At 38.4% G+C, this 18,420-nt stretch overlaps 1 protein-coding gene across 2 annotated transcripts in view; it reads left to right on the forward strand.

Moving 5' to 3' along the window:
• Positions 1-18,420, forward strand: part of ngef (neuronal guanine nucleotide exchange factor) — a 35,448-nt gene that overhangs the window by 12,308 nt on the left and 4,720 nt on the right. For both annotated transcript variants that reach the window (XM_077566467.1, XM_077566466.1), the window contains exons 4-12: positions 1,302-1,366; positions 5,213-5,451; positions 6,397-6,557; positions 6,672-6,824; positions 13,644-13,773; positions 13,858-13,932; positions 14,360-14,449; positions 16,756-16,919; positions 16,994-17,152. In XM_077566467.1, coding sequence (XP_077422593.1) covers positions 1,302-1,366; positions 5,213-5,451; positions 6,397-6,557; positions 6,672-6,824; positions 13,644-13,773; positions 13,858-13,932; positions 14,360-14,449; positions 16,756-16,919; positions 16,994-17,152 — 1,236 coding nt within the window. The remainder of the gene's footprint in view (positions 1-1,301; positions 1,367-5,212; positions 5,452-6,396; positions 6,558-6,671; positions 6,825-13,643; positions 13,774-13,857; positions 13,933-14,359; positions 14,450-16,755; positions 16,920-16,993; positions 17,153-18,420) is intronic.

An 18,420-nucleotide genomic window follows, 5' to 3' on the forward strand; every position in this document is an offset into this window, starting at 1 on the left:
ACCTGCTTGCCTTAACAAATACACTGACAAAAATCTCTCTCTCTCTCTCTATTACGTATATGTTTGTGGGTGTACTTGTGCAGTTAGTGGTTTATATTAGTTGGGTTTCCATCCAATTGTTTTGAATGTTTTAAGCTAATTTACTGAAAATGCGCAAACGGACATGCGACTTATATTCATTTCCATCTGTTCTTCTTTTGCGAATATTGAGAGGGGACTCTGCCGCTGTAGGTGGCGGTATTACACCATAGAGATGTGATCCACCAGCAATTTAAAAGAAGAAGAAGGAAGCGACTGCGCCGTAAGATGACATCGTATGAGTTTGCTTTTGTAATGCTTGATAAACCATAGCGTTTATTTGCTGTTTTCCATCTAAAATGGCATTAATATTTGCTTCTTTAATTAATTCCCAAAAGATTTCTGTCATCGTTCCCCCAAACATACCTAGTTACTTTATCTTCCGACATTACTTTGGGACTACAAACTTACATGTGACGTAATATCCGGTCAAAACGGGCGACGTGTATCCGGTCTTGCAAGCAGTTATTCGCAAAAACTGTTTCTATAGCCAAAATTTGCATTTTTCTTTTTTGATACGCTTCCAAATCCACCCCATCCAAGTGGTGAATTTTGGGCCCTTTTCGAATTTCTAGCGTTTCCTTTCAGTTTTATTTTTGCGTTTCTTGAAAATTCGAATACAAATGGGTGGATGGAATCCCAACAATTGATTCATCATTTTGTGTACCTACCAAAAATCTTTCATGTTCACATCAAGAATTTAGAACTTGCTGTACAAATGACGCTGATAGAGGTAGAGCCTATTCTGGAGTTTGAAATCTCAGATGAGGAGACCCCAGAATATTGTCCACCTGAAATTGTCAGGCCATTTAGAAATGCAGGAACTCATAGAAATCAACCCCCTCCCCTTAATAAACAATAACCTCTGGCCAGGGCAGAACACCAAGCCAATGCAGTTTGGTGATGAAATTTGAATGACAAAGAAATCAATTAGCATGCCAGACATGAAATAATTCTTTTGCTGACCAAAATCACCATCATTAACCAAAATGAGAGGTGTTTCTTCAAGTTTACAGCATAAAATGCATTCATTCAAATTTGGGTCATTTTTGATCACATTTGTGGAAGAGTGTAGGTATTAGTTGGTCATGCATCAAAGGGTTAAAAAAAAAATAATAATAATAGAACCAAACAATGTCATTTTCTGATTCAGCAATATCAAAATGTCCTAAAACTTTCTTGGCAACAAAATGTGTTATCTTTCTGCTGTTCTTTCTTTTCAGGTTGCAGAGCAATGGAGCTCACTTGAACACACTCAGCCACAACATCAACATTGTCAAAAACATTGGTAAGATGTTTTATTTGTTAAGAATTTGATATCAGAGGTATAGCTGATGAGTTAAGGGAGCATGTTTCTGGTTAAATCATGCATGCATTAATTGAAAAGGACAGTAACTTATTGTTGTTTACACATACATCTCCACCCTGTGCATTTTTCAGCTGCGTATTTTTTCACTCTTATGTAACTTGCAATCCATTTCGACGCCCACCAAACCAATCTGCAGTATATGACTGGGGGAGATTATGCAACACACTCTTGTTGTTTCGTATCACTTTACCTTTTGGTATGCACGCAGTCAATATATCCTGAAAAAAAGGCTATTCTTATCAGTGAACTTTGAACCCACCAAAAATAATTGGTGTGCTTCTTCAACTCCTACACTGAATGCACGACATGGGTGCTTCTTATCCATACAAAGCCATTGTCAGTGTTTGGACAATTCAACTTCCAACGTTTATTTTACCATTGAACAAGCACAATGCTTGAGTGATCTTGATGTGGCAGAACTTTCACAAAAAAGTCTTGACTTAACGAGCCAGCAGGCCCTCTCTCTGTCCTACGTCATATGGATGAACATTCCCAGTGATAATGCGAAATCAAGTACAAAATATTTTCCCAGAAGAATGGAAGCTCTGTTATAGCTGCAAAGGCTGAGCAGCAATCCTTTCTCTCTATGTTCATTTTATGCAATCATCACATGTCCAAATACAAAGTCAATATAGTGTGTTTATTTTCTGTTAGCGTTGTGTGTGTTATACATGAATCTTAAAGTCCATAACATGTATTTATATGTACAGTGCTGCTCAAAAGTTTGTGAACCTCTTGAACAATTTGGATTTTCCAATTGTTTCAACCTGATTTTGTTGTTCAATCTGAACCATTACATTTTATATAAAATAACAGGTGTAGGTTTATCAATTCAATGCATTGTTCTTTTTTCTTTTCTCTTTTTAAATAAATTGTGTAGTCAAAACTTAATTAAAAAGAGTTTTTGGCCAATTCATGTAGGTGCAAAAGTAAGTGAACCTTGAGCTGCATTGCTTAAAACAAGCAGTCAAGTATGATCAGGTAGGACAAATTGGTAGCTATCTAAACTAACCACTGAAATGGACCAATGAAATGAGAGGTTTAGCGAAGAAAGTGTGCATCACTGACTGAAACAGAGACAAAACCACATCACTTTAATCTTACCCAGGTGAACCCATACAGGTCAGTCATGCTGAGAGGAAGCGAAATCTCAGGGGATCTCAGTGGTAGTGGGTAGTGACAGCACATCTGTCTGGGGAAAGCTATAAAGTCATCTAAAAAAAAATTTGCATTATCATTCCACTGTAAAGTAGATCATCTGCAACTAGAGAACACTGAAAATTACTACAATCCTGCCTCGAAGTGGACGACCTTTTAAAATATGAGCAAGAACCACAAGAAAAATGATAATTCAGGTAGAAAGCCAACCCAAACCTCACATCGAGGCATTTGCAGACCTCTTTTGCTGCATCGGGGACACATGCATGCTTCAACAATCAGAAGAAAAGTCAATTAACAAGGCTTTCATGGAAGGCTTGCTAGGTAAAAGCCTCTGCTCACAAAAAAGATCAAAGCTGCCCATCTCAACTTTGCCAGAGAGTACCTGGACAAACCTAAAGTTTTTTGAAAATCCCTTCTGTGGACAGACGAATCCAAAATTGAACTATTTGGTCACAACTAAAACAGTCATGTTTGGTGAAAAGTCAACACTGCATACCAGCAAAAGAACCTTCACCCTAGAGTGCAGCAAAGTGGTGAGAATGTTAAGTTCTAGGCTGGCTTTTCATCCTCAGGACCTGGACAACACCACATAGTCCAGGGAATCATGAATTCAGAGGAATATTGTGAAATCCTCGATCATAGCCTGAAGCCGTCCTTTGTAAATTTACAGCCTGGTAGACAATGGATCATGCAACATGACAATAATCCAAAGCATTCCAGCAATACAACCAAGAAATGTCTAAAGAACAACAAGATTCATGTTCTGGATGTGCCCAGTTAAAATCCTGACTTAAATTCTTTCAAAATACTGAGGCGGGACCTGAAGCGGGCAGTTTATGCTAGAGGCCCATCCAATCTCTCTCAACTGGCTGCGTTTTGCAAGGAAGAGTGGCAAAAATTCCTCCAAAGTAGACGTGAAAGACTGATAAGTCACTAAAGTAAGTGTTTGGATGAAGTTCTCATTGCAAAAGGAGGTGCAATGTCCAATTAAATGAGAGGTTCACATACTTTTGCACCCATGAAATTTGAGGTTCTTCATTCTTTTGCTCAAGAATGAATGACAATATTATAATTATTTTTGTTCAAGTTCATTATTTTCAATGTCAGCATTGTAGATTGGGGTATGACTAAACATTTAATAAGGTTATTTTAATATTTGATACAAAAAATCTGACCATGCCTGCGAGGTTTACAAACTTTTGAGCAGCACTGTATGTAGGAAGTGTTACCATTCACTGTAAGCCCCAACATTCAAAATGATCAAATAGATTAAGTACACAATACTCAAAGTTTTGTAAAAACTACTACTAACTTAACTTCTTGAAGTTGGTGTAATTTTGTATGCTTTTATGAGTAATTTGTACACTCAAAAAACAGTTGGGTCAAAAATAACCCAACTATGGGGTCAAAAATTGACAGATCCTCTACGTGGGTCTATTTGACCCAACTTTAATTCAAGAAATGGGTCTTTTAGTGTAAAACAACTCATGAATATTGGTCAGATCCTTTACTTAGGTTAAAAAAAAGGGTCATTTTGTATAAAACAACCGAGGAAGTTGGGTCAAATGAACCCATAAAGTGGATTGGTCCATTTTTAATCCATAATTGGGTTACTTTTGACCCAACTCTTTTTAGAGTTTACAAATTACTCATAAAAGCATACAAAATTACACCAACTTCAAGAAGTTAAGTTAGTAGTAGTTTTTACAAAACTTTGAGTATTGTGTACTTAATCTATTTGATCATTTTGAATGTTGGGGCTTACAGTGAATGGTACCACATCCTATTATATAGTACATACAAAAAATAAAACTTAAATGTATGTAATGCATTATTTTATGCTTTGTTTTATGTTTTGTGTACATGTTTCATAATCAATTTTAGTTGTGATATTTGTAAAAAATTTTAAACCTTATTTTACTACGTCTGCTGTTAACATTGTAAAACAGGGATAGGGAAGTCTGGTCCTCGAGAGCCACTGTCTTGCATGTGCACGACATTCACTAACGTGTGAGGTGTTCACTGCATGCCAAGCCAAGATATCCTATTGGCCCTTGAATGCTCTGAACCAATGGCAGGGCAGCGTTTTCAAGTTGGGAAAAAACAACATCTAGGTATCAGCATCGGTCGATACTGCAAAACTGGGTATGGGAATCGGTGTCGGGGGCCAAAAATTGATGTCAGAACAACACTACTAGTAATATGTTGTCTTATATCTAATACTTACTTTCAGTGGTACTTTACTGTTCTTCTATTTGATTGTATTGTATTTCTGGCCTAGAAGTGTTTTTCATGCAAATCAAATGGGTGTGTGGCGTCGGGAAGAGCATCGGACGTGATAACTTTGCCAAACAAATCATATGAGTGACTCACTGTGGCGACCCTTGTGTAGTGTGTCACTGTCTTAATTGACCATCATGTTGCTGCTATGTTCCCTTATTACCCTTAACTAGTCTTCATTCCCGGATGAATTTAGACTTTTACCCTGGATTCCAGATCTGCTGAGACCCTAAATAGGATAAGTGGTCTTTAAAAAAAACAAACGTGGATGTGCAAAAATAAAAATTCTACAAGCTAATGCCATTGTTTTATTTTGCTTTCCAGCCTTCTTGTATCAGGAATATCGAGATACATCTAAGAAGCAGGAGATTGAGCAAAGGCGCCAGCGTGAGAATCGCTTTCCTACCACCATTTCGACAGGGTCCAGTGTCTCTTCACCCCCAGCGTTACAGCTACAGCTGAGGAACAATGTCCGTGCGCTGAGCTTGTGGCAGAACCTGGAAGTGGTGCAGGCCAGTGGGCTACTCACCCAGTTGCCACAAAACGAAATTATAATGCAAGAGGTGATCGAAAATGCTTTGTAATTGGGATATTTAGAGATACATACAATTTTTTAAGAGTGCAAGTACACAGTTATTTCCTCTCCAACAGTGATAATTTTGTCGGCTATTTTTAAATTCAGACACAATTTTAGTCCAGTTTCAATCACACTTGTTCTTTTTTTCATAGTTAGGCAATCTCGTCCCATTTCTATTTACGGTAGTCACCTATTAGTCGACTATAAGTCGAGCATTTTAGTCTTTATTTTAGTCCAAAAAAAACATAATTTTATTCGTCTAGTTTTAGTCAACAATAAATATCAACGCTTTAGTCTAATTTCAGTCAGGACAATCATTTTACCCTTTTACGTTTTTTTGGTCAACAGCTAATACAGTATTGTACATTTCCATCTAATCTAAAACTACTTCAACTAAAAATGTTCTCATCTTTTTTATTTACAACAACTTCACACACAATTGCAGTAAATCAACAATGTGGCTCTTATGACCCCATGCTACAAGCTAGTAAGTTACCTAGCATTAGTTAGCGTTATTGTTGGAACCTTACAGCTGTTGGAATAATGTTACGTTATAAACAACCACCACCAAACTTTTTGTTAATTTACCACATTGCCTTTGTGATGAACAGCGAGGTCTCTCTTCTTCTAAAATGTCCATAGATTTTAGTCCAGTCTTCATTAAGTGAGCTACATTTTCATCTCGTCTTTATTAGTCAACAAAAATGCACACTGATTTAGTTGCAGTTATTGTTTATTAATTGCGGTTTTAGTCTAGTCTAGTCTAGTTTTCGTCCGGTGAAAAATTATGTGTTCACAAATTTATTTTTGATTTAGTTTTTGTTAACAAAATTAACACTACTCTCCAACAATAACCACTTAGATTCACTTGATAAAAAATTGTGTTATGACTAGGCCTGTTATGACTGTATGAATTCCTTTTTCTGTCCAGGCCATGTTTGAGCTGATTACCTCAGAGGCATCCTACTACAAGAGTTTGGAGATTCTAGAAACTCACTTCCTTCGTAACCCTTCTTTAATAAACACTCTCAGCCAATCTGATATGCACTTTCTCTTCTCCAACATCGAAGAAGTCATGAAAGCCAGTGAACGGTAGGATAACGCTTTGCTTAACACAAATCGCTAGTCATCCCCCTACGATTTAATCCATTTCAGCAAACAGACTTTTTGTTAGTAATCACTCATTAGCTGTTCTTATGTTCTCAGGTTCCTGATGGATCTCGAACACCGAATCGAGAAGTCCATTTTGATTTCGGATGTGTGTGACATTGTTTACAACCATGCTGTTGGGCACTTCGGTGTCTTCATCAAGTACGTCATTAACCAGGTGTACCAGGAGAAGAACTACAGGCGAATTTTGTGAGTATTCTTCGTCATTTTTTGCATTCTGCACTATAGCTCTTTCAATATCAATAGGGTTCATTTGTTCACACCCTTCTGATAAAATCTCAATGAAGATGGGCACTTATGACTTCCCGTGATAGTCAGTCCCGGAACATCCTTATTAAAATGTAACTAGTAGTTGGTGATGCTACTTTGTTCTCGTGCCCTCTCAGGGGCTGGGCAGTAATTAAGTTTTTTTTTATATATACAGCATTGATATACGTAGGATATGTATATACAGAATAGGGTGACAATATCATTTATATTGGTGTAAACTAGTGTTGTCCGATTTATTGTTTCAATTGGTGACTTGGCTGGGGTGGTAGAGAGATTGTCTCCCAACCTGAATGTTGTGTATTTAAGGAAGAGGATTAGGGCCAGTGAACAGGAAAAAAAAAAAGGCTAGCAGGATTTTGACTTTATTTGCAGAATACTGACTTTAAAGTCAGAATTCTGACTTTAATCCCAGAATTCTGACTTTAAAATGAGAAATTCTGGTTTTAAAGTCAGAATTCTGAGAATAAAGTCAGAATTGTGTTATTAAAGTTAGAATTCAGAGAATAAAGTGAATATCCTGCTGAACCCCTTTTTTCCACTTCACTGGCCCTAATCTTCTTCCGTAGTGTGTTAAATTCTCAACCCTTGTTATGCAAGATATTGAACCCCAGTTGTTCCTGATGCTGCAATTAGCTGAATGAAGAGACAGTGTTAAAGCTCTTTGACTACATTGAAGGTGATGAAGTGCTATACAAGTTAAGGCCATTTAACAATTCCTATGAAGTGTCTGTATGTCATTTTTTAGACCGCACTGTTTTTCACCAATTTTATGTGTCCCAAATTTGATGTCACTGTGTTTACATTTAATGTAAACATAAACCAACCTTGTGAGCTGTCTTTCAATATGCAACTACTACACTGGTGTTAACACTGGGCAGCAAAAACACAGAGATAAACGATAATAAACAGGGTTGGGGAGGCCATGTCAAGAAAGTAAAAACCCTGAAACAGTTTGGCTTTAGTCACAGGTGCTTCTACTCAACAGGTAGCGACAAGCTCGTTTACCAGTTGAGTTGAAGCACCTGTGGCTAAAGCCAAACTGTGGCAGGGTTTTACTTTCTGGACCTGGATTTCCCAACTCTGATAATAAATATTAATAAAAATATTACACATTACATATAATTTAGTTGGCCTAAGTGTTACATCACTGGCCCCGTTATTAATATATATTTCGTATGTATTGCCCTATAGGCCACTAATGTGCCTAATTTAATCGTCATGAATTTAATTGACTGTAATTTAGATTTGAAGAAGGTGTTTTTTAAATTTTTATAAATGTGATTACTTGTGTGTTTAATGTTGAGGTATATGTATTGTGTTTACATCGCTAATTGGTGTACAGTGTTCCCTTGCTATAGCTGGTTTCATGGCCTTGCTGTTTTGCCGATATTTTAGTGCAATTTTGCACGCTTTTTTTTTTTTTTTTTTTTTACAGTAGTGTATCTATTTTTAAACTCTATGAAGGTTCGAACATTGAGAGTGTTCAAACAAGAGAGAAAAAGTGAGAAAATGTTATTATTACCCACCTCCCGTGATACAATACCCAACATCGATGCTCTTGTCACTGATGGTTGTCCTTATAGACATCAATTCCACCATCAAACTGTTACAAATACAATAAAAACAATTTGGAAATAAACTTACATACATAATAAATTAACATGAATGTGCGGTCAAAAATGAATATCTTGCTGGCTACACATAAACAAAGAAAAGAGTGAGTCCAAAATTTCAGACAAAAATCACCACAAAAAACTTGCATGCGCCTTCGACCATGTTGCTATCTTGACGTAATATAATGGACGGTGCTTGAGGTCGCGACACGGACTTATATGACTGGACTGTCAATGCCGCTTACTCACCGTTGTGTGAAGGGAAGTCACCAGCGGCCATCTTACTTTGCCACTTACTAACATGAAGGCATTGATTTCTCTGTGGCGTGTTCATGTTATTTTCTGCCTTTACGATGAAAATGCCACCGTGTATAACATACAGTTGTACCGGCGCTAAGTCTGGGAGAAATGCTAAATGTACATTTAATTGCCAAGAAAAATATGTTTCATTTTCTCGTATATCTCCGGGTGCTACTCAAAGGTCCGCCTTCATCAAGTTGTCTGAGCCATCAACAATCAAGTGGAAGTAAAGCCAATCAGGAGAAAATTCGCTGCGAAATCTAAACCTAACCACTGTGAGTCACAACTCATGATATTGAGATAATATACTAAATTGGCGATGCAAACAGTCAAGTTTGCTCTTTGCATGGCTCTCATTACACCATACAGGGATCCTAATGTAAAACACGCACTGATGAGAGTGTTTTCGGGGAAAAAATAACAAAAAATCGTCATTAAAAGCGGCAACGAAAGATGGCTGCCCTCTGGCTTCAGCCGCTATTGACAGCCCGGTCATATATAAATCCATGAATCACGAGAGTGCATCCAGATGTGTATGAACTAATCTGTGAAAATGGTTCCTAAAATACAAATAAATAAAACACATTCCTTTTAATATATTATATTACAAAATTACATATTTCAACAAAATAATATGAAATAACTATATGGCAGTTACACTGTAGTTGATGCCTGTCTGAGAAGTGTATAAAGTGTGTGGTATGGTGTTTTACAGCCTTGAAACATATAAGAATAAGAATAGTTGAAAAGTTGACTTTTTACAGTTCACAGTATATTATCCCTTCACAAAAAAGTACACCATTGTACTTTTAGGTCAATCATAGCTGCAAGAGTACTACTAGTTTAGAGACCCTTGACAATTTAATGTAATAGATTGGGAATATACCTGCAAACCTGCATCTTTATAGCTCTGAAACATTCATACTTTGTACATACTAAACCAACCTTGTTTATGAGATTGTAGAGTTTCTAATATTTGATGAACGGATTGAAACAGCTCTAGTCATGTGATCAGAGAGAGGGAAAATGCACAGTTCTTCAGATAATAACACTGGAATTTGCATAATTCAAGTGTGTGACCCGCGGGGGGAAATCAGCAAGCGCGCATGAGTGAAATAGGAGTAACACTTCTCTTAATAAAAGCAGCTTTGTTTTTGCTAATGACAACTTTGAAGGGTGTGGTTACCTGTGAATTATTGTATACCGCTTCTCATCAAACGCATAGCAGAACCAGTAAGATGTTCCCACGCACCGCACAAGACAGATAGCATAGGTGTGCGAAAACTCACATAAAAGTTTGCTGATGTAAATGACATCCATCGAGTGGTTAACATGGCTGACTAAATATATTGTCCTGACTAATTTATGATGTACCCAGTCTCAGAATAGGCAGCTTCCTTGTGATCCCAAACAGGATAATCAGAATACAATATGGGTGGATGGGTAGATAGATGGACGTATGTCAATTAAAATGAGTTGGAGAAGTTGGATTACACTCATTGTTACGTAACATAGCACATAGTCAAGTGTGTCGGTTATATCAGCCTGACAAGGAGATGAACTGACCGAGGAAAAAATTAGTGACTAAACAACGAGTCACTATCTTGTACTCAAGCAGGCTGACAGTTTTCACTGGGATTGATTCCAGCGCAGTACTGGATTCTTGTTAAAAAAGCAAATGTGCTTTCTTTCTTTCTTGTTTGGTGGCTAGTGATACATTTTCCCTATAGTAGTGTCAAGAAATCAAACCTGTACCGCTTGTTGACATATCATCCTCTCTAATGTCTTTAATTCAACTTAATTACCTCGTCATCTCTCTTTTGTTATTCTTGGCAGGCTGTTTAAATTAGTTTGCCAGTGTTTTCCACAAAGGACATAATAGTCTCTATAGTGAACACAACGTCTTCGCTAGACCTCACCTTTATGAGTAAGAGGTGTCTTTTGGGAGCTCGATCGCTCTGTCTTTTGCTGTATGTATGTGGCTGTAGCAGAGATGAACTTATATGAAACTCAGTGGCGCTAATGTTATTGGTTTAAGCTTGCTTGACTCCCTCTAGATGGTTGAGCGATTAAAATTTAAAAAAAAACTGCTGTTTCAATTGTAAAGTTTCAAAAGTTTGACTGTCATGGTAAAATAATTAACAGTACCTTTAGTACCGTGGTTCAACATAGAACTAAAGTAGTCCTACCTGTCTCTGTCAGTCAAGCACAACCTATCAAATAACCTATCATCGTCTTTGTATAGACAGCTGTTTACTTAATGTGTGTAAGTGAGTGGAAAGACACAAATATTAGACTATAAGTTTAAGTCCTGGCTGAAGGTGTCAGAGCCAAAGAGCTATGAGCAGTATCTGTCTGTCTGGCTTTTTCTTAACTGGAAAAACTAGGTTGACAGTGAGTGACGCTGACTAAATATTCAGTGGAACCGAATGTTGTGTAGTTTGTTTTGGCGTCACTACGGCGTCACCACAGCGGGGAAATTACTGTACTCTTGCATTGTTTGGACAGTTTGAAATGGACTGCATCACTATTTGCTAATAATTAAACTAGTTTCACACATCCCTTCAACTGGTACAGAAGCAAAACAAAACAAACTCGAGAAATGTTGCAAACCTGATGTAAAGGTTGAGCAGAGAAAAGGAAATTCAGAGAGGGAGTGGTCTGGAAGAGCCGGCTTTTAAAGTCAAAGGCGCACCTACTTGCCAGGTGTGTCTGAGCCCACACAGTGAAACTAGCGTTTGGGGAAAGATTGAACACAAGAGATTGTATGCAATCACATCGCACCTTGCTCCCACGATACTCTACAGACGGACATTGATCAACTAGGCCGTTCTTTAGCAATAATCCAAAAATAACTTCAGGGAGTTTGTTGCTTTGAGCTAGCTAGCTAGATAGATCCCTTATCCCAAAAAAGTATATTTAAGTGTGCTTGAAGTATACTCAAAATTAGGAGAGTATACCAGTTTACTTTTCTTGTACTTTTTGGAAGTATACTCCACCAAGTAAATGTTAAGTGTACTTGTAAGTATACTAAAACATATACTAAAAGTTTACATACTGTAGTACAGTGGTGCCCAAGTCCGGTCCTCGAGAGCCCCTATCCAGCCTGTTTTCCATGTTTCCCTCCTGCAGTGCAGCTGAATCTCATCATCTAACCAGCAAGCTTCGTAAAAGCCTGATAACAACCCTGATCATGAATCAGGTGTGTTAGTGGAGAGAAACATGAAAAACAGGCTGGATAGGGGCTCGCGAGGACCGAGCTTGGGCACCCCTGCTTTAGTATATATATATATATATATATATGGGTTTATTGGGTTATGGATGGATGGATGGAGGGAGGGACTGAGGGGTGCATAGATAGATAGATAGATAGATAGATAGATAGATAGATAGATAGATAGGTAGATAGATAGATAGATAGATAGATAGATAGATAGATAGATAGATAGATAGATAGATAGATAGATAGATAGATAGATAGATAGATAGATAGGGATGGAAAAAGACGTATGGCACAGTGTTGTTTCAGTGTGCGTCATCCATTGAACAAGCGCCGGAAAAAAAAAGTCAAGTCACAGGTGGTGCCACTAGCTAGCTGTAATACTAATTATTGTAGCTGTGCTACTGTTGTACACCCAGAATGCTGCGCCCTGATACGTGTGAATTTCTACATTGGGTGTGCCGCCAATGCTTGATCAGCATAGTGGGTAAAGTGTGTGATGTAGCAGCTGCGTGACATGTGAGGGAGTGCAGTGAATTCAACAAATAAAATCAGTCTGGTAAATCACAGAGAGGATCGCAGTCTTAGCCAAAAGGCAGACATCACATATTATAAACAAAATAAACACCAACATGGTTTTGCTGTGCAATGAGTGATAAACCGTAACAGATGTATCAGCTCATTTATTAATCAACACCAAGCTCATAATGAAGCATGCACATGTGTTGGTACCCTACTGATAATTAAATCAATACTACTACTACTACTAATAATAATAATAATAATAATAATAATAATCAGACATTGCTTTTGAATTAACTTCATATTTTGTTCTACAGCCTTTTGAGGTAATTAATGTAATTAAATGATTTTATTTTATTTTTTGCAACTCTCACTTGAGACTTATTACTATCCTAGAAAATGGGTTTATTGTTGCGTTTCTTTCTACCCGTCTCTTCCTTCGCATCCGACTCCTGCTAAAGTGCATGCATACAGCCAAATATTAAGCACTTAAATAAGCTATATGTTAAGCTAAACTGTAGTGTCAGTAACGACACGCTATGCATCTTTAAAATAGGTTAAATGAAAAACATCAACTTTCCAACGGTTGAAATGGTCCAAATCAGAGCTTCCCCATTAGCGGCCATTAGTTTTCAATGAAAAGTTGGTAGCAGGCTACTAGCCGGCCTACCCTTATCTCAGTATAGTGAATCGATCCTCAAAGTAATTTACTAGCCGCTTTTCCTCACAAGGGGCGCGGGGGGCGCTGGAGCCTATCCCAGCTGGCTTCGGGCAGTAGGCGAGGTACACCCTGAACTGGTCTATAATAATAATAATAATTATTATCATTATTATTATTGTTATTTTAACAATTACCAACAATTTTGTCCATGTGTGTTTGTCATTGGTTGTTTGCTAGTTTGGAATGATAAATCTTGCCTCATTTTATGAAATTTCATCTATATGCATTCTTCAAATTAACAAATAGTTTTCACTGCAGCTGAGTAAACAAAGTCACCCTTCACTATTGGAGGAAATGTAGTAATGGTGTTAATTAAACAGAGACCTTATTTTTAAGCTTGTGGTACCATGAACACTTTCCAGAGAGGGAAACCAGCCATTCCGGGAGACTATGGCGGTATTGGAGAACCATCCATGTGTCCGAGGGCTGTCCTTCACATCATTCCTCATCCTTCCTTTCCAGAGGATCACAAGACTCAAGTTGCTCGTGCAAGTGTGTACTTGATTTAATGTCACAGTTATAGGTTTGGAATATTTGTATCACTTTTCTTTTTTAACTTACTTTTTTTCCACATAGAATATCCTGAAAAATTCTGAAGAACACTCTGAGAGGGAAGCAAATGCCATTAAAGCTCACCAACGACTGGAGCAGGTAAGCATTAAAAATGAAGCTAGAAGGCATTGAATGAATGGTTGCATGACAACATCATTGTCACGTTAATAGGGGGCTTATTGATTTATTAAAAAATGACTGGCCAAACTGCACAAATTCATTGACCTTCCACATATCAAGGGATTTGATGCAAGGTTTATATTGGCCGAATAGCTTCCTGTGCTAATGAGGTTTGTTGTTCACGTCTTAAAAGAAATCACATTACTGCATATCATAACATTTCCCATATACTGTGCTAATGTGGCCTCGTAGCTGTGAGAAGTAGAGGAATTGCATGAGAACAATGCCATGACATCCTTGCTTAATCATTGTATTTCGGTCTATAATCTTTATAATTGAGTAACGCTAATGATTTTTTATTGATCCGCAATAATATTTCATTTGTGTGCGTTTGTGTTTCCTACAGATTGTGAAAGAGTGTAACGAAGGTGTCCGAAAAATGAGTCGCACAGAGGAGCTTATCAGCATTGAAAAGACTTTAGAGTTTAAATCCAAGGTAAAGAACTGTACCGTACCCCTTAATCTGACATTTTAACCGCACATTGGCACAACTATGTTCCTATTCTGTACTGATTCCACTTATTTGGTATTCAAGCATTTCTACTGCTTATCCACTTCATCATCACAGATGAGCTGGAGCCTATACCGCCAGCTGACATTGGGCGACAGGCACATTAGAGACTGACAACCATTCACACTTATGGGCAATTTACAAGTTTTGGTTAACCTGGCATGCATGGTTTTGGAAAGTAGTCGAAAACCAGAAGACCTCAAGATAAAGATGGACGCTGAAGCACAGACACAGAAAAGCACAGTGGGTGACTTTTGTTTGTGCAATAAAAAGTGTGGGTGTCGAAACACAACATCTACTGTAGCTGTCTCTTAGCTCAAAGAACAGGCCAGATTTTTTCAGTCAGGTATTTATTTGCGGCATGCAGCAATATGAAATACAAATACAGTGAGGCATACAATGGTCTTTTTATTAGAACAAAGAAAAGTTCTCATTTTGCTTGTTATGTAAGTCAATCAAAGATTCAAAACTTGGACATTGTTTTGATATTCAAGACTTACTGGTAGGTTTTGTCCTAAAGCTCATATTTCCTCAGAAATAAGTAGTTTCTCTCCCTCTTGCTCCAATTTTGAGACCCTTGCTATCTTTCTAACATAGATGATTGCATTGTCGGCTCTTCCGTTTGCCCATCAGTAGTCAGGTTTCCATCCAATTGTTTCAAACTTTTTAAAGCAAATTTACCGATAATGGGCAAAACGGACATGCGATTTATGCCCGTTTCCATCTGTTCTTCTTTTGAGAATATTAAAAGGGGACTCCGCCGCTGTAGGTGGCGGTATACACCATAGAGATGTGATCCACCAGTAATTTAAAAGAAGAAGAAGAACATGAAGTGACTGCACCGTGTGCTGACATCGTATGAGTTTGCTTTTGTAATTCTAATAAACCGTAGCGTTTCTTTGCTGTTTTCCATCTAAAATTGCATTAATATTCACGTCTTTAATTAATTCCATAAAGATTAATCGTTTCATCGTCAAACATACCTTACTTTATCGTCAGTCCAGCGCTTTGTGACTACATACGTATGTGTGACCTAATATTCGGTCAAAACGTGCAACGTGTATCCGGTCTTTTCAGCGTTTATTCTCAAAACCTGTTTCCATAGCCAAAATTAGCATTTTTGAATTTCTACCGTTTCCATTCAGTTTTATTTTCGCATTTCTTGAAAATTTGAATAAAAATGGGTGGATGGAAACCCCACTACTGACGACTTCCCACCTTTTGGCGAGTTCTTCCGCATTTTCAGCTCGTGATTTCTAGTGCAAAGCCTTGAAAAAGGTACACGGACTGAGGACTCTCTGTAGTGACCCGGATCAACAGATGTAAACCTATTTACGTCGGTGCCCAGTAGTGGGAACTTGACGAAAATTTGGTAATCCGTCAATGACGGGAAGAGACGAAAGTGCCTACCTCTGCTTGGATCTACAGTAGGGCACGATTGATAATGACATCTTTTGAGTTTATAGTACTACATTTATAAAGCGCTTTTCCACCTTACAAGGCCCTCAAACCGCTTTACATCCGACTACCCATTCACCTAATGATGACGCAGCATCAGGAGCAACTGGGGGTTCAGTATCTTGGTCAAAGACACTTCGACATGGTCACAATGGCATGGGATTGAACCCACAACCTCTGGATTGGGAGACGACCACCGTACCACTGAGCCGCCCCAAAGTTTAGTTTAGTTTATTAAAAGAACAGTGTGCAGTATTATTCAAAAGATGGCTGCACCAGATTTAGCACAATGCTAGTTTCCATCTCTAGTCCCCATAAAATAAAATAAAGCCTGAGGCCTGGATGGAATCACAGCCCTATATTGTGGACAAGTGGTTGAAGGGCATAAATCTGAGTGATCCTCAACACTGAACAGCATTTACTGTTTCTTGAGAAAATTTAATTGGCAAACTTCCAGTTTATTATGATTATTTTGAAAAGGGCAAAAATCAGCCAATTCAATCAGCCGGCTCCGGATTTCCAGTATGTAGCTTTCAAAGTGATTCATGTCTACAAAGAATAATGCTGTGTATTTTGGGAAGATATTTAGAATACTGCTGCATTTAAAAACAGCGTGTTGATGCATTTACACATGCAATTAAAGCGTGTTCAATGCAAATTGAGTCAGATTAAATATGATCACACTCCCATGGTTTGAGGTCACTTGAGATGCTGTGACACAGATCAGAAACATGTATCGTATATATGGCAAACCTTCCTGTCTTTCCTTGTAGTCTGTGCCCATCATCTCCCACTCGCGCTGGCTACTCAAGAAGGGTGAGGTGCAGCTCATGGCGGGACCCAAGAGTACCAGGACATTGCGAAGCCGTAAGCTTTACCAACCCGTCGTCCTGTTTCTCTTCAACAACCTGTTGCTGGTCACCAAGCGCAGCTCGAGGTAAGCATCCACTAGTCATTCGCAATTTTATTGGAATCAGTCAGTCTCAGTCCTAAAACATTTTACCTTTCCAGTGGGGACAAGTTTCAGGTTCTTGACTCCTGCCCACGCGCTATGCTGAGGACTGAAGATCTTGAGGACCAAGGCCAGATGCTAGCCTATGTCTTTAATCTTAAATTGCTGGAGAACCAAGAGGACCGTCAAGCCAGCTACATGCTCAAGACCTCAAGCATGTAAGTTGCTGAATCGCTTATTGGCAGGGTTGGGGAATCTAGGTCCAGAAAGTAAAAACCCTGCCACAGATTGTCTTTAGCCACAGGCGCGTCTACTTAATTGGCAGGTAAACAAGTTCATAGAAGCACATGTGGCTAAAGTCAAACTGTTTCAGGATTTCTTGTCTCTGGAGCGCGGTGACGCCCTCTGCTTCCGTGTTTTTTACCCCTCTCAACTGGAAATCTAAATGCGATCATATGGCGAATTTGAACATGTCTTTAGAAAAAAGTGCACCACAGCGGCTCCACATAGAGGAAGGTGGCGTGGGAGAACGTTGCTGCTCAGGTGCTCAGGTTTAAATTTAGTCTTTTGCAATCACAATAATATTACAGGGGAAACTTGTCGAATGGTAGCTCATTAATTCATTTCATTTAGGTGCAATCCTGCGGAGGAGAGACACACTTGACTTAGGATGAAATATAAAAACATTATTCAAACGGTCATAAGAAAAACGCGGAGTGCAACACACAATATATGCTGTAATGTTGCAAATGTAAGGACAGATTAAGTTGTGTATGTAGATGGACTGTGATGTAAAACGGAACCGCTCAAAAAGATAACTGTTCGGAAATGCCAGAATATCTCTGCGCGGTCTGATATCAATCTCACCACGAATATTTAATTCCCTCCGCAATAATGTGGCACCTTCATCATTAGGGTCATTGTCAAAAGGACATGCCATGTTTATGACAAAAGTGGATTTTACGCTTTAGACTATAGGCGTATTTACGCAAAACTCACCACAGTGGACTTTATGAATGAGGAAATGAAATGTCGTGTGTGGTTGAAAGGAGGCGGGGACAGAGAAAACCTTGCGGTTCATTGTGAAAAACCTGCTACCGACCAGGTTAGGTTCATGGACAAAGTCACTACGGTAATTGACCGAGAGCTTAAAAGAATTTTTATGAAACAGGCTAGAGTTACCTTTTTTCCTCTGGTTTCATTTACCTCCCTTTCTGAAACGGGAGACGCAGAGTTTCCTACTTTTTAGGGTTTCTTGACCCAGGGTTATCACTAAACCTGCTTTGTGAAATAGACCCCTGGATTCCCCAACCCTGCTATTGGAAACTTAAAATGACTGTTTGTTCCATAGATGGAAAAACTGTGTGAAATATGACACATTTTTAGAATCAGGTCGTTTACAAATAATTTACATGGTTGTGTAATTTCACACTTGATGGGTGGTGGGCAGGCAATCTAGATTACCAAACATTTTCAAAACAAACAA

This window comes from Vanacampus margaritifer, chromosome 5 (assembly GCF_051991255.1).
Source record: "Vanacampus margaritifer isolate UIUO_Vmar chromosome 5, RoL_Vmar_1.0, whole genome shotgun sequence".
NCBI lineage: Eukaryota > Metazoa > Chordata > Actinopteri > Syngnathiformes > Syngnathidae > Vanacampus > Vanacampus margaritifer.